The sequence below is a fragment of the Puntigrus tetrazona genome, chromosome 2 (assembly GCF_018831695.1).
Source record: "Puntigrus tetrazona isolate hp1 chromosome 2, ASM1883169v1, whole genome shotgun sequence".
Lineage (NCBI taxonomy): Eukaryota > Metazoa > Chordata > Actinopteri > Cypriniformes > Cyprinidae > Puntigrus > Puntigrus tetrazona.
The window spans coordinates 13,856,779-13,880,290 of record NC_056700.1 but is presented as its reverse complement, the minus strand read 5'-3'; the positions used below and the strand labels follow the sequence as shown (position 1 = coordinate 13,880,290).

Genomic DNA, 23,512 nt, shown 5'->3' with positions numbered 1-23,512 from the left:
CATGTTATATTACAGATGTTTTGTTTCCAGAATGGTACTGTATGATCATTGTTCTAAAGTCAAATAAATTATTATATTGCATTACATTTAGTGCTCGCAAAGGATTAATCACGATTTATTTAGTCAAGATAAAAATAAAAGTTTTCATTTACATGTATGTGTGTGTGTGTAGTGTGTATATTTATTATGTATATATGAATACACACACAGTAAATACTTTGATTATATTTGCATGTATTTACATAATCATAGTTTATAATATAAGATATTTAAACTCTAAACATTTTTTTCTTACACACACACACACACACACACACACACACACACACACACACACATATATACAAATACACATTATGTCAACAAAAACTTTTATTCTGGATGCGATTAATCATGATTACTTGTTTGACAGTACTAATTATATATTATATTGTTTTACTTGAATCAAGAATGTAATATATAATATTTCAATAAATGAAACGTAAATGCAGTTTTACATGGCCCATATTAAAATGCTAATCAAGAAAGCATTCAGACCCACTGTCCACTCCAGTGTCTGGCACGCTGCCCTGAAAATGACCTTCACTGCGAATGAGCGCGTGAATGAATATGCAAAGGTATTTGTACTCCAAATCCTCACTCAATCACTTTGTCAGCAATAAAACGAAATGTCTCCTAAGTAATGACAAAAGAACGAAGGAAAAGAATGGAGAATAATTTCCTCAACCAAGGCAGATAACAAGAAGCTGACAAAGCCATCCAAGCAGCGACTTCCCAGTCTGAAAATGTGGAATAATGTGGCAGAGCGTCGTCACAGCTTCCACTGATAAATGCTCGCTTCCCACTGCTGTACTTGTGAAAGTGTTTGCGTGTACGTGTGTGTGTGTGTGTGTGTGTGTGTGTGTGCATGAGTCAGGCATCAACTAAGAGTGACTGTGACGGGCCTTCTTCTCCAGCAGCAGTATTATCCCATCCATATCTCAGCCTCGAGCTCAGCCCGCACCAGTATTACATGCACGTCATGTACAATCACACTTCACCCCTCACACACGTCCCCACACACACTTTTGCCGGATTCCATGCTCAACTCAACCAGAGAAAAGGGAGTTTAGGAATAACAGGCGAGCATATCATCAGCTATGCTTTTTCCAATTTGTGCAGAAACGCATTGCCACCTGAACCTGAACCGAAACACCCCACGTACCTGAACTGTGGAGTGTTCACCGCGCCATTATTCACAAAGAAATTCTATTGTATTTAAATAACTAATGCAGAACAGTCCACTTCTTTCTTTTAGCTATGCAATTTAACACGAACCATTTATGGGTTTATTCGTATTTCATTGTACACAGAAAGACGAAAGTAATACATAGGCTTAAAGAATAACTGCACCAGAAGACTACTTATACTGCATTTCTCAGAAAAGAGGCCTTGGATTATTCAAGATAATTCGATAACTTGTTTTGTCAGCATTGCTTTGCCAACATAAAAAAAAAAACATAACTAATGGCCTGTTTACATCTTGTATTATGATGCGTTTTTGCTAAATACAAAACTGGGAAAAGACGAATACTTTACACACGCTGACATAAAACATGATCACTATTTTGAGAAAACATGCTAAAATAATAGATTCAAACTTCATTTTGTACCAAAACGCACATTCTTTTTGTAATCCATATTCTTTGCATTCACTTCTTTTCCCGCTCAGCGTAACATGACTTCATTCAAAAAGTGAAAAATAATATATAAAAAATACTGCAATACAAAAATAATAAAATAAAATGATGCACGGCCTGTGCTTTGCATTCAAGCAATAAATAATTCAATCAAATTAAATAATAACAAAATGGAGAACTGTCACAATTGTGAAAATTAAAGTCACATTTTGAGACAATTTTAAACTGTATACTGTAAACATTATATATATATATATATATATATATATATATATATATATATATATATATATATATATATATATAATATATATATATATATATATATATATAAAAAAAGTTGTCAAGCCAAAGATGGATGATTAAAAATATTTGGTGCTGCTATTTTAATATTCGGTCCTTATCTTGTGAAATTGCCACCTCTGCAAATTGTCCCAGAGCTTTATTTTCAGTGCTGAAATGCAATGGGCATACGCTCTGCCTGTACATTTAGCTCTGATTTAAGACACATCCGGCTATTTTCGGTCTAACATTTTTTCGCTCTGTCTGCATGAGAGCTGCGAGGCCACACACTTGTGTAGTTTAAAGGGAACATTGATCATCAGTCCCAGAGATGGCAGCTGTGGTATTTTCCTGCCATACGCAGACTGAGGACAGCTCTAAAATAGCCTCCGTCCTTTGACTATGAGTCTAAATGATAGCTGCTGCCGGGCCGCGAACACAGTTTAGAGACAGTGGGAGGATTTTGCAGTTGCAGCCTGAGGGACGTCACAGCTAAAGCATCACCGGAGCGCTCTGTGCAGTCAGCCTTACAAAAAGGTACAACGCCGTGCAAACAAATGCTCCACAGTGCAACAGCCCACCTGTCAACATCTAACCCCTGGCTGCTTCTCTAAACTTCCTGCCTTTTACTTCACCACCTCTTTTGCTCAATTTCTGCCTGTCGGGGGTCAGAATCCTCCGCTCGTGTTGCACAGCTCAGGCACGCTTTAATATTTAAGAAGCAAACACCACTGGGTAAACACACGCATGCTACGGGTTTTAATGTTTTAACCTTATTGATATAAAGCAACAAGCTCGGCTGTATCTGTGTCCTGACTAGGGTGGCCATCCGTCCGGTTTTGAAATTTCATGTCCGACTTGAAACGAAATGGATCTCATTTAAAGATCACTATTTTAGACTTCGATATACTTATATATATATATATATATATATATATATATATATAAAAAAAAAAAGTTAAATGTTAGGTTAATATCAAATCATGTACGTTCTCAGCATGGACCGTTTTGCTCTATTTTGCCAATCACTGCGTTTCCGATCATGTTTCTGTTCCTGAATAATTCAGTGTTTATGAATGAATCAGTTGAGCTATAAAGATGCTAAATTAAAAACTGCATCCTAACGTACTCCTCTTACTATTTCCAGCATATAGTAGTATATAACTACACAGTTACAAAATGACTTGCTTCATTCTCTTCTGAACAAACTGGTTGAATGAATCAATGACTCACTCATTAAATAAGCGATGACTTGTTGCCAGTTTCAGTTTCATACGTATTTTTTCATAGTTCTATACTCAGCATATTTTATATTTAACACATTAATCTCTGAATATAAATTATGCAAATGTAACTGCAGTGTAATTTATGGCATCTCTGATTAGTTTTAAACATCTGTGTAAATCTAAATAGCACTTCAGATGCAGCAAGTGTTTCACGTCTGCAGTGCAAAGATGGATTTTGTTGATATTTCTTTTTGATTGGTAACACCCCCGTAATATATTATTAATATAATCGTATTTGCTGAACAAACATATGAATTTACATGAAACGTATTGCATTTAATAACATTTTTTCCTAATAAATATCAAAAACCCTCACTTGAAATCAATTTAAGGGAGAAAATCCCTTATTGGAAATTTTTCTTTTATTTCACTAGTTTAGGATAATTTTTCCATTTTTAAACTGGCTTCATGAAAAACGTTCCACACCTGTATGATTTTCTTTTATATGTTGAACATGTAAGAAGATATTTTCAAAAATACTGCTAATCAAATAGCTAATGATCCCCACTGACCTCCACAGTATTCAAAAAGTCCAATGGAAACCAACCATTCTTCAAAATATCTTCTTTTGCATTCAACGTAAAGAAACGTACAGTATACAGGTTAGGAATGACATGAGGGTGAGTCAATGATGACGAAATCTTAATTTCTGTGGTTAACTATATCTTAAAAGGCTGCAAATGGATGCAAAAGAGTGTAACGCCTTACTTGGGAATGAGTGACAGTAATAGAAGAAATTGCCCATCGCATTCATTCATGACTCGTTGAACACGCGAGCGTGCTCCCAAGAACTCATTATGTTTTCTGACTCATTGTGTGCCCCCTGTGGTGAGGATGAGATATTGCACACTAATGGTTTGCCAATTAGCTGTACTAAAAGACAAATGCGCAGCAAAGCCAAGCCATTAACAATTTATCAAAAGCCGCATGTTATTACGATAAAATAAACATGAATAACAGCTTCAGTGGAACATTTCGAACGTAAACAATAAAGTGTAAAATCCTAAACTTCGCCACACTCCACTTCAAAGACTTTGCTCGCTACCCCAAAGGCAGTGTTGCAGCGTGTGATAAGGGGCCTGCTGGGTACCAGGCAGATGGTGCCGCTCTGTTCGTCTGAACACGCAGTGGTGTTCTGAGGGGGATGAAGGGAAGATAGGTGCCCTCTCAATGTCAACCCTGACAGCTCCCTCAATTAGCCATCTCATAATTCGTCTGGTCGGGTCTCTGTGGCGAGGACATCTGGAAGGGCCCACACTGGACAGGGGTGACTGGACACTGGTATCTACAGATACAGGATCGTTCATACACCCTCCTGTCGGTCCAAACCTGCACGACTCTCTTTTCATTGTGGAACAAAGAAGATGATTTAAAGCGTCTCGGTGTATTTCTTTTTTTGCCCGTACAAAGAAAGTCAGCGGGGTTCGAACATAACACTGAACACCTGTAACTTTCGTTTCATGTCGAAACTTCCTTCAAAAAAAAGGTTATACAAGTTTGGGAAGACATGAGAGCGAATAAATGATGAAACAACTATGTGGCTGAACCATTTCTTTACCACCAAATCGCTATTTAGCGACGAGTAACATTTATTTTTCTATGCAAAGGCAGCATTCACATTTAAGATGAAGACAACTATAATTATAGCTATGCAATTTTATTAATCATTCTAAAGGTCACTGCACACGGAGTCTGAAATTTTCATCCGAATGTTTTGCAAAAATAAATACGACCTCACGTTTTGTCAATCACGTTTCCAAACTGCCTTCAAAGCTTCGTCCGTCATAAAAACGTTCAGCTCAGGTTTGATTTTCTGCGTTCTTGCATCCATAACAAGCATTTTTATAGAAAAAGGATGAAAAAAAAAAAACACTCAGTGTGCCATGGCCTTAATTCCGTGAGTAGTTATGTCCACAATACAGCTATAACTATAACCAGGAAAAATATAATTGTATCCTTCTTTTTTTTTTTAGTTAACAAGTAATTAAAAACAATCTGAAGCCACCTCAAAGATCACTTCCATAAAGAACAAATTAAAGATCTTTTAACATTCAGCACTTTAACGAAACAATAACTGCAGCACGTGATAACGATACACAGGACTGGAACACGTTCTATCATCCAATAAATCAAATCCCACCAAAATATTTTTGCGGTAACCAGGTGAACCGGTTGCAAAAGACAATTCAAAACTACGCAAACCCAGTTTGCGCTAGATACACGCAGACTTTGTCCCCAACAAACAACACTCAAATGCACAACAATTCTCATTCTCAAATCAACGTCAGGCACAGATAGAAGGTCAGGTCACGTCTGTCACATCTCTCGCCAGAGTCACCCCAGCCAAAGCGTCACATCAGGCTCCTGCTCCCTTCTGAGTTTTGTCAGCGTGTGAAGTTTAAACAAATGGCAGCTATCGATTCCGCAACCCTGCCAAACTACATCTGCCTCTGGCTGGCAGGTGCAGCCCATGTAGAGGAACACACTATCTCTAATTATCCACATCACACTTCTTTCAGCAGCTGGCTGAAACACAAGCGGATGGTTATATCACCACAATATATCCAAGCCAGTTACTTTCCATTGTTCGCTTGGTATGCTTTAAATAAGGATGTCAAATGCAGTACTTCAGTAACAAGCAGACACAAAAATGTGTCAAAATCTTACCAAGGTATTAATGTAAACAATCAGTTATGTCCAAAGTGAATGTAAACAATGCCACAAAAATAAAAAATAATCGTAATAATAAAATATACAGCTAACGCTGTAATTAATTTTGACATTCCTTGAATAATTACTTAATGATATTAATAAATATTTGTAGCAAAGCTTAGACAGAAAAACACTAAGTGGCATTACGTTAAATATATATCTTTTAATTCTGTAACTCTTTTAAAAGCATAGAGTAATAAAATGTTTTAAAAGGATCCTGGTTGCTTGCATTTTTGTGTGAGACGAATTGAAAAGATTGGCGTCTTAAAACATCACTGCCCCCGTATTGATCTAAGGGCCAAACCCTTTAGACCACGCTGCCTCTAATTATTTTTAAAATCTTCCCATAAACAAGGTCTGGCTGCTTATCGAGAGGGATGGCATGAAAATGAAAGCTTCGAAATAACAGTTTGTCAGTTCTGACAGGCTGTATTCCCTGGTGTTTTGCTCCCCTCCGATAGGAGCACCATGCTAATGGCCATAACTGAAGCTGTGACTCAAATATGCGCTTCAAAGGCCTGCACTTCCACTCCATTAAATCGACCCACAGGTGACGTAAGCGCTAACGTGAGACCCTAAAGGTTATCCTATAGGATTTTAAGAATTTTTTACGATTTCTTCACTTTCCTCTCCCTCAGCCAGCTGTCTTCTCTCCATAGATGCACTGAGGCTGGTGGCCATATGTTGGCTCTCTGACTAGCCGCAGGCATTTTGAGAACAGTAGTAAGACGAGTGGAGAACACAGCACTCCAATCTGCATTACCAGCGCAGAGAGAGACTGCAGTACTGCCTCAACAGCATCATATAGAGTGAATGCAACTTCCAGTAAGGATTACGACATCAGACGGTTTTCAGAGCATCCTGATTTATTCAAATTCAACATGTCAAAGTTTGCAGCGTTGTGGATAATCTCTCATTTAATGTTTTACTGACAAAATATTACATACTTCTGCTTTTCCCAACAAATTGCCAATGTGAAAACTCCATCAGAGACGCTGTCAAACTTAAACCTTGTTCACACTGACTGCAACCTGCAGCGACACAGCAACCGGAAGTCATTCATTTCCAGTAAGAATCTGTGATTTGTAGTGACTATTGTCCAGAGATGATTGGTTTCCTGTGAGATAATGTCAACATTTCGCTGTTCTGTACCTGACATGCTTTGTCCATTTTGCATATATACATACACAGGCTATTTCATTTAAAACATTCATGAATAAATGGGTCATTTTAAAGAGCTCAGTGAATTGAATGGTACCGTGAAAGGGTGCTACCTTTGAAATAAATCTGTTTGTCAAATTTCACCATTGTTAGGTATTCCATGTTAGTCATATTACTGGATAGTGAAAGCATTTTGGCCACAGGCAGTGGAAACTCATTCTATATGGAGTCACAAATCTCTTTTTGAATATTTGGTGAATGCCAGGAGAACATTACCTGCTTCAGTCCATTGCGTTTCCTACACAAGGCTGAGTGATTATGTGACAGATATATATATATATATATATATATATATATATATATATATATATATATATATAAAAAATCACACTATATCACACACACACACCTATATATATATATAACTGCAAGATAAAATGCACATACTTTGAAAGATGAGACTCAATCGTAAAGCATTTTTTTACTTCATTGTCTTTCTATAAACAGTTCTATGACACCCGTCTCAAAATGATAATGTCACATATGATTATTTCTATCTGCATACTGTACAGTAATGTAATAAAAATAAATTGTAGAAAACTGAGCCAGAAATTCTGCGCAGGTTAAATTCATGCATTGATAATCGTTCATCTTGTTCATGATATGATGTATTATGCAGCACTGCTGTATCCAAATGCTCTCCCCTGCAGAAATAAAATTGATTCCTTGTCAAAACAGACTGACATCTTATTTTCAGAGGCAATACATTATGTAGCCCGCCGATAACGGCTAACAATAGAAACACATTCTAGCGACCGACGGCACAAACAAAAGGTCTTTACAATCACGTTTAAACTGGGGTAAAATATTTTAAGAACAGACAGGCATCACCAAAAGGTTTCATTCAATAGTAAACAAAAGCCTTGCATTTTTGAGGCACTGTGGGCACAATTTTATGAAGATGCCAACTGTGATTAAATCAAACTGGGTTCTTATGCTGGGGGTGGATTTAGTGATCACTGGGGTTTCAGATGAAAGAAAACCCCAGAGCAAAAGCAGACACAGGTCACATTGAGTTTACACATCCTGCCTGACATCTGGATCACTATTGGTCACTTGAAATATCACAATATATTTTGAAATCTAAGCTTGGATGCTGAGCAATTATTTGCACAAGTATATACATTTGTAAAAGATACTCAATTTTCCGTTTCATATATTCTTTAGTGACAGCCTACTTGCAGAGCACATGCAATGATTTACTCTTCCTCTATACATCAGATTCAATCAATCAGATTTACTCAATCATTCAGTTTCCCATTACTGCTGTTAGTGCCTCGCAGTGCTAATAAAAAGCAAATCAGACACATCCTGTCAGGGCTTCTGAGGATAAACATGTTGTGACCATCAGAAAAGACAACAAATGAATACTGATACTTCCTTTTGGCAACCTCCTTGATGATAGAGAGTTTTCTGTACTGCTATTAGAGGTGAGCGATATGACCAAAATCTTGTTTCACAATACGTAATTTTATTTTACGATAACAATGTATGTAATGATATGGTTATTTTTGCTTTAAATAAGGTATTTATGATATAAAAAAATGAAACCATGGATGGAAATTTTATAGTTCTTCTCCCCAGTGTCAATATCACCCCCCCAAAAAAACTCAAGCCAGCTGAAGACAAGTAAACAGTAAGCATTAAAATACAAATATATTGCACAAAGTAATCGTGTATAAATATTGTGGAAAAAAAACAGCGTATTCTTCACTGTGTGAATTAAATATTTCTTCTTATTAAAGTTACAAAACAGATTTTTGACAGATTTTCTTTCTTTTGTTGTTTGATTAACGTGAATGAAGAAATATTAGACTGCTGTGACTTTAAGAGGTACCTGGATCCAATATACGGTTACATTCTTAGCTGTTTGCTTTCACTTAAGACCTAAATCACAGCAAAAATGTGCATTCTGACACAAACAAATGTGTGTATTTAACCATTCAAGGGCTATAGGCTAGTTCAATACTCTCACGCTCTGTGAGCACCGTGTTGGTATGGGCATCTTTCTGGCAGTCTCTGAAAGTGCATGCATTTAGCTAAACGATTTCTTTGCCACTGATTTCGTTTCACTTGTTTTTAATCTGGACGGCTTGTTTATACCCAGCACGAACTGCTAAAAATGCACTGCTAGATGACATATAGAACAATAGACTGAACGATAGGACAATAGATGGATAAAGAAAACAACAAAATGATGACGTATTCGCAGGCTGACCTGTGCTGCTCTGGATGGTTCTGACAGTAGTGGTGGTCCTCGGGGGGGAGGCAGGGAGCAAAGGCCCGTCGTCGTCCTGCGAGCAGCCCTGGTCGATGGCGCGCACGTAACTATGACTCCTCATGCGGAAGCACCCGGGCATGGGCAGGTCCAGGGCGTCCACCGCCTGTGACTCCATTTCACTGAACACACTCTCACACACTGCCTCGATCTGCCCGTTAACCTCAACCTCACTCACCTGCAGGCAGAGGAGAAGAGAGGAAAGATGCAGAGGGAAAGAAAAGACAAGAAATGAAAATTAGAAAAGAACAGTCAAGAGAAACAGACAGGGCAGTGGTCGAGGAAAAGAGCCGTCCAATGAGCTTCAAGACCCACTTACCACGGGGCACTGTACTGAATATAGGGGAGGGAAAAACAAAGCCTGCAGAGATGCCATTAGGTGCAGGTAAAACACGCAAGGCAGTGACAAGAGGAGGAAGAGTAAAAAAAAAAAGGACAGCTTCACAGGGTAAATGATGATGCAAGCCACACCAGCAGGGAGGAACTCTTCAATTGGGGTTTATTGACAAGGTGGAAGACAAAGAGACAGGATCAACATGTTCATTAGTGTTGATTGTAACTGAAACCAAGGGTGGATGAGTACAGGGGGTAAATGAAGATGTGATGAGGTGGAAATGTGGAAAGAGGATTTTAGAAAGGGTGGGTGTTTTGGACAAGGTCTACAGCTTGAAACTCTGTCCCAATCACTCATGAGAGCTAGATGGGTATGTTATTATTTACTAACTAAAGGTTAGAATTATGCGCCATCTACAAAGTCTTTACAGGAAGGTCTAAAACATTTCTAATGCTAATTTTTCTTGTTTATTTCGTTTTTTGAGCTTCTATCAAAGAGCACATGCCATCTCAGAGTCAACGTTGGCGCCAAATGACAATGATGTAATGCTTGCCATTTTGTAATTAGCATGACAAATCAGTGCTTGGGGACTAAGTGTGCCTAAGAAGAATGAGTAACTGTCTGATGAATGCCATCCTAGTTCTACAAAACATGGAAAATGTTAGTTGGTTAGACGTATACATCTGTGATTGAACGATGTTTATGGTGATGGCCAAAATTCATCTGGATGAATCACAGTTCGGTTTTATGGATTTTAACTGGACTTGTTGGGACTAATCTTAACCGACTGTGACCTTCCTCCCCCTGCACCCCGCTGTGACGGTGTGTTTGGGGGCGAGCACAAACCTGGCTGATGGTGCTCATAGCCCTCATGTAGCTCTCGTTGCGTGAGCGGTATTGGGGAGAGGCTAGCAGAGCTTTGGGATCCAGGGTGTCCAGGCTCCTATTGATGGAAACTTCACTCACCGCCCGCAAGTAGCTGTGACTCCGGATCTGCAGCTTTGGAGAATGTTCTGTGGAGATACTGTACATGGAGGAGAAACAAGAGATATTTATTTATTTGCTGAAAGAGAATACCTGCTACCTTACCTAATAATTGATAATGCAAATGAATATTATGTGTAGACAAATGTCATTTTTCATCAAAGAACAATAATACAATTCACTAATATACATACATATATATATAATTTTATTATTGTTCTTTGATGAAAAAAAAAACTTTATATGAAGCATATTAATAAATTAATATTTTTAAAATATAGGACCAGTTATCAGGTTAGATTTATGCTTTCCCTAAAATAATTGTATTGCATTTATAATGATTGTACAGGTCATTCTTCTCTGGATGGCATAATGCAAACTGAAAGCCACATATCATTTCCTCCAATCAAAAGTGTAGCATGTTCCTTGACGTCACAAGTATTAAAAGCATTCAGACTCCACGCTCCTTCATCAGGCCTTGCGAGGATGGGGGTTCTGTGAGCAAATCAAACTCTCATGCAAGACCACTGCATGTGTCCAGTGCACAGCATTATGGATGTGGCTCTTTAAATAGATAAAGAGACGGCTCCATCAGGTCACTCAGGCATAAAGCAGGTGGGGTGAGTGCAGCAAGCGGGCAAGGAGAGAAACAGCTAAACTCACTTAAGGCCGCCCACGCAGCCCAGCACACACATGCCCGGCGCTCGTGCTGACGCTTTGCTGACAGGCAGACACCTTGCATCCGCATCAGCAGTATGGGAATTAGTGGGAGCTCCAGCATTGGCGCAGATCTCCCACCCTCCATCTGCATGGCTTCACACACACACACACACACACACACACACACACACACACACACACACATACATAATAAGTGAACACAGCAACTCCTCGAAGGAGCAGTGCGGTCCAAGACGCCCCAGGGCTTCTCTCTACACTACTGGAGAACAGTATGGCTAAACTTCACAAGAAGCGCTCCGGGGGAGGGGGGGGCGAGTCCCCCCATGGTGAACCTGGCTTTGGGGAACCGGTTATGCATGATGTCATCGTTGCGGAATAAGCCGATAAGTTTCCGCCTCGCTGTCGCGGTCGTCTCGATGGATTGGTCGCTGTAACGCTTGTTAATTACGTCAGCCATTCACAATGTAGAGCTGTGCCTCACGTACTTTCTGCTGCAGTGGCAGCTCCCCGAGGCATCTAAGACTGTCTATTTTCATGCTTCACAAAGATACGGAATTGTATCTGATGACTAATATACATGTGAGTTATTCGGTCTTCTGAGCTATAAAATAAGCAGCTCAACTCCTACCTAATATAAAGAACGAGCTCGATAAATATAGACATCAAACACTCACTTAGTATTATTAATCATAAGCAGACAAAGTTAAAGGTCAAAGCACTGTCCCCTGGCATATAATCAGGGCATTAGTTGGTTGGAAGGATTGCGACTGTACTCTGAAGCAAACAAACCTCCCTCTCACATGCAGATGTAACACTGGCATTTGAAGCTTTTCTTCGTCAATAAACAGATAAAACCATCAAAACGCGGGATTGAGGAAATTCCACAAGATGAAATATTTATGAGCGTTCATAATGCCAGAACAGTATTACAAATCTGCAAATCCTCCAATCCTTGTCTGGGCTTTCCACTGCGCTTAGGGTGGAATCTCGGAGCACTTTTGTAGAGCTTGAGCAGATATCAATCTGAAATTGAAGCAAAGAAATTACACTGCTGTCTTGTCAATCCTACATGTCAGACAGTGTTAATCTCAACAACGAAATTACTGAGAAAAATGGTAACAAAGGACTTTTGGTTTCACCGCTGATGAAAATGAGATCAACAATCTGCATCTTAAAGTATAACGTATAACGTTTAATACTGTATATGATTTATATATACATATTATATTATATATATATATATATATATATATATATATATATATATATATATATATATATATATATATATATATATATATATATATACACACACACATACATATACATATATATATTATACATATATACATATACACACACACACACACATATATATTATATATATATATAAATCTATATATACTGTATATACTGCATATGAATATACAAATTGAAATGTGTTTTTTGTCAGCTAAAATTTAGATTCAAAACCCAAAAACTAAAATAAAACTAATTAACAATATGACAATCACTTCCCACGTGACAAAAAACTAAGACTAAATAAAAAACTGTGAAATTGATCACTGCACATTGTTGTCAAAACCTTGCAGAGGTAAAAAAAAAAAAAAAAAAAAAAGATCACAAAATAGGCTATAAATGCAAAAATTAAATATTAAAATGTCATATATACTAAAATTACATCTGATAAAAAATGGGAACAAATTATGAAATTAAATGCTATACTAGTCTGAATGGATGGACAAAAAAAAGTGTGAAAAAATGAGCACTGTACATTAGACTCCAAAGACAAAAACAGAACAGAAAAGAATGCAAGAAATGAGAACAGATACAATAAGAACAAACAACTGATTTAATGAAGTCAACCCACCTACAGACCATTTGAGGCAACCTTGACATATTACAGCACAAATCTGTTACTATGGCAACCCACAATGACTTAGGCCGACGTAGACCGACCTCCGCTCACACACATACGCACGCGAGCATGTGTGTGTACTCGCATGTGCTGTGATGTGCTGGACTTTTTAAAACCACAGTGATGCAGTAATATTGCATATTAAGCCTGCTAAATATATCAGTGGAGAACTTGTAAAGTCAATTAATGCTTAGAATAACTGACGAGCTCCTGCTGCTTACAAGACCTCAGTCAACTGGCATGGGAGTGTGTTTTACAATGCAAGAGCTTTTAAGGAAGTCTCTGGGCTAATTAGAGTAATTACTTGTACCTTTGCCACTGCAGTGGCGTGCCATATTGTCCTTCCTTAATTAAATCCACACTCGGCTCCTGACCTGCAGGAATAATGGTGTTGTGTTACTGTGGAGACGCCGACTGATATCTCCGCTGTGGGAAGCATGTCTTTCTGACCATCTAATCTTGCACCCTTCAATGTCTCCGTGCGGATCCTTTATGGGTTCTGCCCGTCAAGCTGTGCTAGGAGCCCCAAGTCATACAGCAGGTTGGTAATTAGCGCAGAGCAGAACCCTGGCTGATTAGCCACTCATTACTCAGCAGTAACAGAAAAGCCTGGTGACCTACACGAACAGGAGTCAGGAGCGCACGGGGAAGCGGGGCATAGAGGAATACCAGCGCAACCCAATCAATCTGAGCTCAGAGCTGGACCAAACCAAAAGGAAGAACACAAAGAACGCAGTTCCGAGTGGTAGTCAAAAGGGCACGGGCACCCAGTTCGAGGTTAATGTTTTGCTTAAACTTTAAATTAAATGTAATATCTCCCGAATCCAACGGCAGTCATTTGATATTATTTAATTTATACAACAGTGAGTCTTTGACGCCCCTCTGGATAGACCGCTAATGGATTTTCAATTTGAATTGCAAAGACATGATTAATTTGAATTGCGCACCGACCTAGAAGGCAAAAGCTTTTGTATATCGCATTCATGTTCTTAACAAATGCTTTCCTAACAAAGCAATTTACTGCATAAAATAGTAATACATGAAAAAAGCAATACAAATAGCAAAACAGAGAAAAAGACTGGACTGGGCTTGCATGAAAGCTTTTTTGTTCGCTCATAGAGCGAGAACAGTAAGAAAAAAAAACTACATGTATATTAGTGTGTCAAACAATTAACCACATCAAAAATAAATGCTTTTCTTTACATAATGTGTGTGCTGAATATATTTATTATGGATATACTGTATAAATAAATGTATATTTAACCTCTTAAGACTCTGCGTACTCATGCGAGGACATATATTTTAGTGAATTTCTCTGAGACTCTACATGTTCTGCACAGAGCACATTCAGAGCTTTTCAGAGAGAGCAAATGATTGGATGTTACACTGTGACCACTCCCTCTCCTCTGAAACTTTCTGAAATTAATTTAGTGAAACTCTTATGAAAAATTATAATATTTTGTAATTATCATTTAAATCATGTCATAAATCAACCTCTCAGGAAAATGTTGTGGGGTTTCAAATTAAAACGACTTTCTGTTACAAAACAGGAAGTTGATTTGTCCTCATGAGGACACTAGAACCAAAAGCATGTTTATTATGCATTTTGGGAGACATAACAAATGCATTTTGTTTTGTAGCTTTTTTGAATTTTGATTACATTTTTTACAGAAGAAAAAAATAATAATGTGCAGCACACGAAAATGACAAAAGCCTGACTAAATTGACATGTCTTATCATAAAAACGGCAAATATATGAGAACCCAAAAACAACAGAGATCTGAGTCCCAGACAAATTAATATCTTGACTAGAAAAACAGACTCTCCCTGCACCTCTCCATAGGGAGATGAGTGCAGCGCAGCAGATAAAACAGACAGTTAATAAACTCGTCACTCTCTAAAGCTACATGATAACAGATCTGCATGCTTGGCAGGTGTTAAAGGTGTTGACTACAGCGCTGGTGTGCTTTAAAATGGGGATTGGGCAGGCAGAGGATTTCGAGCTGTTAGATGGCCAGCTGGATGACTATTACGTGGCTAAAGCACAGTCATTCTTTAAGAACTGCCAAGCTTTGGATACCAGCGCAGAAGAACGTGGTTAAAGCTGTTGCCAAAATCAAACACTTTCATGCTTACTTTTATTTCACTTTACTTGCAGTTTACGTAACACACGCAATATATTATGAAGTCTCTTAACTGTGGAACAAAAAATTGATACTTGCAAATCAATAATCCATTACTGAATAAACTTAAATAATATAATAACTGCCATCAATGCAGTCCAGTGCTTCTTATGCTTTTATTTTGAAGGTGTTGGATAACTGATTCAACTGGTCCAAAGGTCAACATAATAGGATATCATACATCTTTTGCTTATTGTTGAATAATACTTGTTAATGATTTAACTTTTTATCCCAATTCCAGAACAAATCTGCCATACTGGTGATCAGTCATTCGATCAAGTCATTTGATTCAGTAAGTCATTCACTCGGTGAATCAATTTAGCTCGTTCAAAAGATAACTCAAGAGTGAAAAGTTTGGAAGAGTGACTTCCAAACTGGTTAAAATGAGTCATTACAAAGCCACTTTTGAATCAGTCATCACTAGATGAAACCGCAGAGCACGGTCGCTGATCAGTTTAGTAGTTCATTATCTAAAAATAGCCCTTTTTCTCACAGCTTCTCAGAGAAGTATTGCAGTTGAGAATTAAGGTAGAAACCGGATGTCAGGACTGAGCTGCCATTTTCATAAAAGAAAATAGGTGGACAATTACCTAGATAATCTACCAATTTACCAGTATTACATATGTGACGCCTTTCATATAGCTAATTTTTCCAAAAACGTTCAATTCCGTTCTTACTGAAACAACAACAACAGACAAAAACAATAATTACATATATAATTTATATTATTTTATTAAATAATAAATTTCCAAAATATGAAACAGTTGGTATATTAAAGAATTCACTGCACAAATACGACCGCATGATATATGATTCTGTGCATGGCAATCAACTATTTACTTTTTGAACATTTATTATAGTTTTATTATCAATATTTTTATTATTTTTTCTATTTATATTTCAGTTAAACGTTCAGTTTGCTGTGCATGTTTTTATTGTGTATAACCCCCAAATATGTCTATATATATATATATATATATAGTTTTACATTTTTCAATTGAAATTTTTATTTAGGTTTTCGTAACTTAGTAATTAAAGTAGAATAAAACTAAATGTGAACACAATGGCTGTAAATTCTAAACTTACTTTAGAGTGGTCATCTCTGTGAGTGATGGCTGGGTGGCTTTGAGGTAGCTGGCCCGTCGTGCCTGCATCTTGGGCGAGGGTTTAGGGCTGCCGTCCGAGTCTCCGCTGTCATCCTCCGCCATGGCTTTCACGTAACTCCCGCTGCGCATGCGTCTGCACGGGATATCCTCATCTTTCCCCAGTGGAAAGCCTCCCCACTCGTCTTGAGGGACCTGCGGGGTCAGAGGTAACACTGTGTCATGAACCTCTTCTGAAAGGTGCATGTCACCGTCCAAACTGTCTCCCATGTGCTCGGCTCCACAAATCACCCATACACCCATACACACACATACACAAATTCTGATCTCCACTTCCTCTCTTTGAGCCGGCAGAGATAATTAATGAGGCTGCCGGTGTGAGCTTGCATGATTACACTAACGACGCCTCCCTGGGTAGTTAAGCATCTGTCTCAGTGCAGCTCTCCCAGGGCAAACTCTCATCAATAGGACTCTCTATGAAAGCATGAGAAGTTGGACTGCAGTTTCAAGAGAGAGGAACAACTCAGACTGACAAAAGGGAAAGGCTTACATTTTCAGCTGCTTGGTTTTATGATAATCAAATGTTAATCTAATTGAAATAAAGCCTTGACAAATGCTCATTAAAACTACATAAAAGCATGTCTGATGTAATAAAATGAGAATTGTATGAATCCACTGTGTGTGTGTGTGTGTGTGTACACACACACACACACACACACACACACATATACATACACAAATATATATATATAAATTATTAATAGTTACAATATTTCACTGTCAAATTTATGCACAATGACCAAGGCACAATTTCCAAGAATTATAATATAGAACTACATTTTCCCTTTTTAATAAATCAAGTATAACTACAAATTTTGGCCAGCAGATGTAGAAGCAGGACCTCATTTGGTTTAATTTTCGTTTTAATCAACTTGATTATTGTAAACTCCATCTGCAGAAATACCTGCCGGTTTGTTATAAATGTGACTGTTCAGCAAATACGTAAATAGTATAATAAATAATTTTAATTGCATGAGTCCACAGTACATTGACAAAAGACTAGGTTGTACTCTTATCATATAACCACAAGGATCCACTATTAGTTCCACTGTTTAAATGACTATATATATATATATATATATATATATATATATATATATATATATATATATATATATATATATATATATATATATATAATATACAAACAATATATATTATATACAATTTAAACACTGCTTCCATGCAAAAATCAAATATTAATTGAAAATGCCAGAATGCGAGCATACAAAAGACTAAGGCCATACAAAACAGAGAGCACAGCTGTGCGTATGCTGCATGCATCACTCTGCACTGAGGTTCATTTTAAGGTTCAGAAAGAGATTCTCAGCTGGCATCGAGAGAAAATCCCACTTTAAAGAATTTCACTGTGATTATATGAATCAGAGCAGGGCTTGCGTTACTGGGGAAACGGCTGGCCTTGACGTCAGGAAGTGTATAAAAGGCAGTTAGAGGAAGAATGACTCCAGTAACACCGGTTCTTTGCCCACACACGCGCTCACAGATCCGACAAACACAAAAACTTCCTTCAAAGATACCACCAACACCCACACAAGCATCGAGTCTGATGAGCAGAAAATGAAGATAAATCCTGTTGAGCAGACCTGGGTACAAGACTTAGACTCCTCACAGCAGACTGGGCCTTGCTTCTTCATTTCAAGGGATGAAAGACTGCGTCCCACATGAGAGCTACCATTTGCTTCCATTAACAGAATTTCAGTTTATATCTTTAGGTGAGTATTCCAGCCCCATAGCACATTTTTAAAAGTGCAGTAAGCAATGTTGGCTGCTTGCTGGAGCTTTCTCCAGACGAAGCCTGTGTGACTTTTTAAGTGTTTTCTGTGCCTTTATTTCAATAGGAGAGAGAGAGAGGGATGGGATGGGATCGGAAAAGGTCCAAAATACAGGACTCGAACTCGAACAAGGCTATTGGTGCGCCGACGACAGCTCTGTGATTAATCAAAATGACATCTTTTTTGATATGACAATTATACTTTTAAATTACATGAATATACGTGTTAATATATATTTATTAATATATGCGTTACATGTAGGGGTCCTCTGATTGATTGGCTACCGATCACTATAGGTCGATTATCGCTTAGGGACATTTGAGCGGTGGTCTATATATTGTACTGACAACTGCTGTACGCTGTAGACCAGTCGCAACAGACTGGGCCATCTGACCAATCAGAACAGAGTAGGCTCACGGAATCGTAAAACTGCTTTGAATTAATCCTGTGAGAATCACGGTAAAACGGTGATATTAAACGCATGCAAGGTAAAAACGCTTTTGGTTTCTCAAAATATGCTATTGTAGGAGACTCCGAACGCAATATTAGAAACCTTAAAAATAGCATAATACGGGAACTTTAAATAACTTTTAAAGTAATTTGAAAACCTTGTGAGACGTAATTTAACAAACAGCGTGAGTGAATCAAAGCGCGCTGCATGCTGCACAGCTGACACAGGAACCGTCACAATGGAGGCAGGGTCATATCGTCACTAAGGTTTATAAATTACATTTGATTTTAGTTCTTTCTAGTGTTTACAAATCTTGCATAATCCCAGGCTATCTTTAATCAGAAGCACATTTAAAAATGGAATATAATTTCATTTCATTCACATGCGTTTCGTATAACCCTTTCTCAGTTACAATCAGCCATTAAAATGATTTTTTGACATTTAATTATTCCAGCTGCTATGAGAAAAGGCTATATATGATCCGCCACTTACAGTATCTTCACATGCTTTAGCTTAGTATCTGGGACAACTTGTTTATGTTTACAGACATGTAATGACACAGTTCCATGCTCAAATTTCCTGCAAAAGTCTACCCATACCAATTAGAAAACATTATAAGGTAACCATTGTAAATCGGGCAAAAGTAAGGCGATAGTTTTGAACACTGGCTAGTTATGTACTTGCTCAAATATTGATTTTGGATCATTTCTAAATACAACTACAACAAAAAAAAGTTACAGAAGAGTTAGTGTACTTTTTACATTTGCCTATGTTTTATATATTATTACTATACATAATAATGACAATTCACTTAATTATTATGTCATACTAATATATGGAGTACAATTTGTTGGTCATACTGTGCATCTCTATAAACTAATCAAACCTGGAGTTTCATTTCAGAAAGAAATAATCTAATCTAAAATATCACTTAAAACACTATACTGATCGATTATTATGATTCTCCTCAGTGCGCGCACACACACACACACACACACACACCCCCAAAAGAACAAACAGGAAACTGTAAATGTCTGTATAAAATCTACAACATCCACATCATAATTATAACTTGATATTGACAGCGAATAACAACTTGCTGAACATCTGAAGAATCTTTCCACAAACCTTTAGAACAAGAACAGCACAGTGCAATGCCCTGTCACTCATGGTTACTATGGCAACTGGCATCCAGATTTAGCCCTGAAGAAAGATGCCAATTATTCTTTGTATTGACAGAGCATGATAGAGAACATGTGAGACATCCTGCCAGCTCAATTTAGCCTCTGAATTAGTATGTGGCTGCCCACGTGCAAACTCTGATTCACAGTGCGCTGCAGGTGGTCTTAAGATCTTCTCTAGTTCGCTGGTTTAATACATGTATAACGTAACGGGTTACCTCATTTGTCTCTTCTCTCGGACAGTGCATCCTTGCGTACAAAAGGAACAGCAAAAACTTTACATATTACCTAATGTTATACCTCTTAACATTACCCTTTGTTGCATGTTCATGTAAATGTTATGTAAAGCTGATCCTAGTCCTTACCAGCTGTTTGTTGTAGGCGTGTAAAAGAAAATATTGTGTAGGATATTGCAGATGTTGTTTAAGCTAACCTTGATAACCAATGTTTACTAATCTTTGACCAAAAAAGTCTACACACTGCAGCTTTCTAGTCAAATAATGTTTTGGACCATGGACTCTTTAAATTGCATTACTCCTCTTGTTAGTCTAATTCAACTTCATATGGAATTTAAATTCATGCTGATTAATGGAAAGGGAGCCAATTCTTTACTTCTGAACTTTGCACAGCTCTGTTGTATAGGGTAAGCTAGCAGGCTAATCAGCTAACAGTATGCTAAGCTAGCACATAACTGTTCATGACACCGACTATAATGGATGTAGTCTATCCTCTTTATACACATCCACAAAGAACAGCACTCATCCAATCCCACCACCTACACAGACACGCACATACAAACTCACACAGAACCCAATAAAATAAGAACTTAGTAAAAACATTGGTGTAAAAAAAGAAAAAGAAAAAGTGATTTTCAGGTATAGAGAGGGAAATAATACCAGTCAGAGATCGAATGGATCCAAACAGATGCTTGTCAGCTAAACAGAAAGTAAGGCAGCTAGTGGGTTGCACTTACTTCTCGGCAGAACTCAAATCAAAACTGGAGGCTCTCTCCAGTGGTGGAGGAAGAAGAGGAGGGTGGTGGAAAGGTGGAGGTGGGTTAGGTGAGCATGTGGGTGTAGGGGAGAATTGAAAGGCATTTTGCATACCTGCAAGAATTGGCATGAGCGCTCCTGCTGACAAGCCTCTGCTTTCACTAGAGCCTTATCTACATTTACTGAGGCCTTCTGGTAGACTTGACGTGCTCTGCTCACCGTGAGAGAGGACGACCACGAGCTCTTCTTCACGAGCTGTGACGCGTCCACGCTCAGCGGGATGCTCGTGCACGTCGAGCACTTGCCCAAATCATTGCTGCTGCGGGAGTTTTTAAGTGCCTGGTCATTGATGGTGTTGTAGGCTTCCAAGAAGTACTGCGACTGCGACTTATCCGGGTGACGGCCCATGGTCATGACGCCTGGTGGTCCATGGTGAAACAGGCAGGCCTCACGTTCCAATTCATCCGAACTCCAGTAGCCAGAAGGTGGTGTCCTGTTCTTGGGTTCAGCCGACTTGCAGCGCTCTCGGCTCTTGCTGCGCTTGCGGTGCCGAATAGCAGGGGGTTCTCCGTCGGGGCTTGCCTTCCCTCCGTTGATGCTGCCCTTGCCGTGGCCGTGACCATGGTGTGGGCCCTCTAGTGAGTGGGACTTAGTGAAGAGCTTCTGAACGGAGTGCACCAGGTGCCGACTTCGGCCAGGGCTGTCGCTCCGTTGCTCCAAGGCTGCGCCGGCACGCTTGTACTGCAGCGTGTGATAGCCGTCCCGAGGCACTGGGAGTTGCCGGTCGAACTGATCCAACAGGGCGACAGGGAGACGCTGTTGACCCTTGTTGGCTGGAACCCCTCCCCCGGTGTAGGGAACCACAGCGGTCTCATCCTTCAGCTCATGCTGAGAGCTGTAGTGTCGGCGGGGGAAGGTCCCATAAGGCACCACGCAGTCGGGCTGGTAGGGGCTTCTCTGGGAGTAGTAAGAGTGGTCGACCGGGTGGGGGTTGTCGATCTGGCTGATGAGGTAGGGCTTGTGGTCCAAGTGGTGACCCATGGAGTCAAAAGAGGGGTCACAGGTCACCACGTGGTGGTGGCTGCGGCTGCTGGATAAGCCTTTCATCACAGAGATGGAATCATCCAGCGAGGGTCGGAGGCATCCACGCACAGTACGGATCCAAAATTACCTGACGGTCTGCAGGGAATACATAAAAAGACATAAATGACCATGAGCTAAATAAAAAAATATATATATTTTTTGTTTTGTTTTGCTCTATTTATTTTTTTGCCAGATCTATTAATTTATTCAAAAATACAGTTCACAGCTACAATGATTTGAGTATATATCATCTTTCAATTTTGAATTCTAAATAAAAATGTAAGAATAATTTTTAAATATTGAGAAAAATAACATTTTTCAAACGTAATAAACACTATTTCTCATTTCTGTTGACTGTGGTAACTGGAAGCAGTTGGTGGATGCCATTGGTGCATTTTTTTTATGGATGTGTGTACTTTATTTAACCTCTTCCAAAGTGCATACAGTTAACACCCGATTAGTCCCAAAAAAAAAATCTTGGAGGGGTCTGGACAGTTTTTAATATAACTGACTGGATTTGTCTGCAATAAGAAAGTCACATACACCTAGGATGCTTCGAAGATAAGTAAAAATTTCATTTTTTTGGGTGACCTAATCTATTAACCCTTTCACCAGCAACAAACAGTTCAATAAAACTCTTATTCTTTGAAAAGTGGAACCACAACCACTTTGCACAAAACAATATGTACTCAAACCTACCCAAGCAGAGCTGATCTGATCAAACACCTTGTTAGTTCAATGAACATCTGTGTTTGACATTACACAGCAACAGTCAGGCTTTCAAAATGCTTTTTTGTCTGACAGTACTTGAAAGGATTATTCAAGGCTGAGAAGTCTTGACATATTTTTCTGTTCTTCTCAGAGGGAAGGGAAGAAAGCTAAGATTCAGATGATAGATAGACAATGTAAAAAGGAAAGTAGTATTGAGAATCACAATGAAGTATTTAAGAGAAACTAGGCCCTCTGGAGTGCTCGGAGTTAACTTATGAGTTTTTAAAACTTTTTTTTTATTTCAATGTTGCTTAACATTTTAAAGTTTTAAATGTAATTAATTTTTTAATTCGTAAACAGACACACACACACACACACACACACACACACACACACACACACACAAATTAAACCAGAGCAGTTCAAGTGCTTTTAAAAGACTTTGTGACACAAACCCAACATGTTAACTAATGACTAGTCAAGCAGTACAACCCCTAGAACCCCTAGAACACTACTTTCAGTTCATTACCAATCACAGCTACTTTCAGCTGCTTTCTGTCAGAGTCATTAAGATCACTGC

At 38.5% G+C, this 23,512-nt stretch overlaps 1 protein-coding gene across 1 annotated transcript in view; it reads right to left on the bottom strand.

Moving 5' to 3' along the window:
- Positions 1–23,512, bottom strand: part of dlgap1a (discs, large (Drosophila) homolog-associated protein 1a) — a 57,468-nt gene that overhangs the window by 12,395 nt on the left and 21,561 nt on the right. Inside the window, 4 exon segments of the mRNA XM_043253272.1 lie at positions 9,399–9,636; positions 10,639–10,816; positions 16,645–16,856; positions 21,253–22,317. Of these exon segments, the coding sequence (XP_043109207.1) occupies positions 9,399–9,636; positions 10,639–10,816; positions 16,645–16,856; positions 21,253–22,245 (1,621 nt within the window). The 5' untranslated portion in view covers positions 22,246–22,317.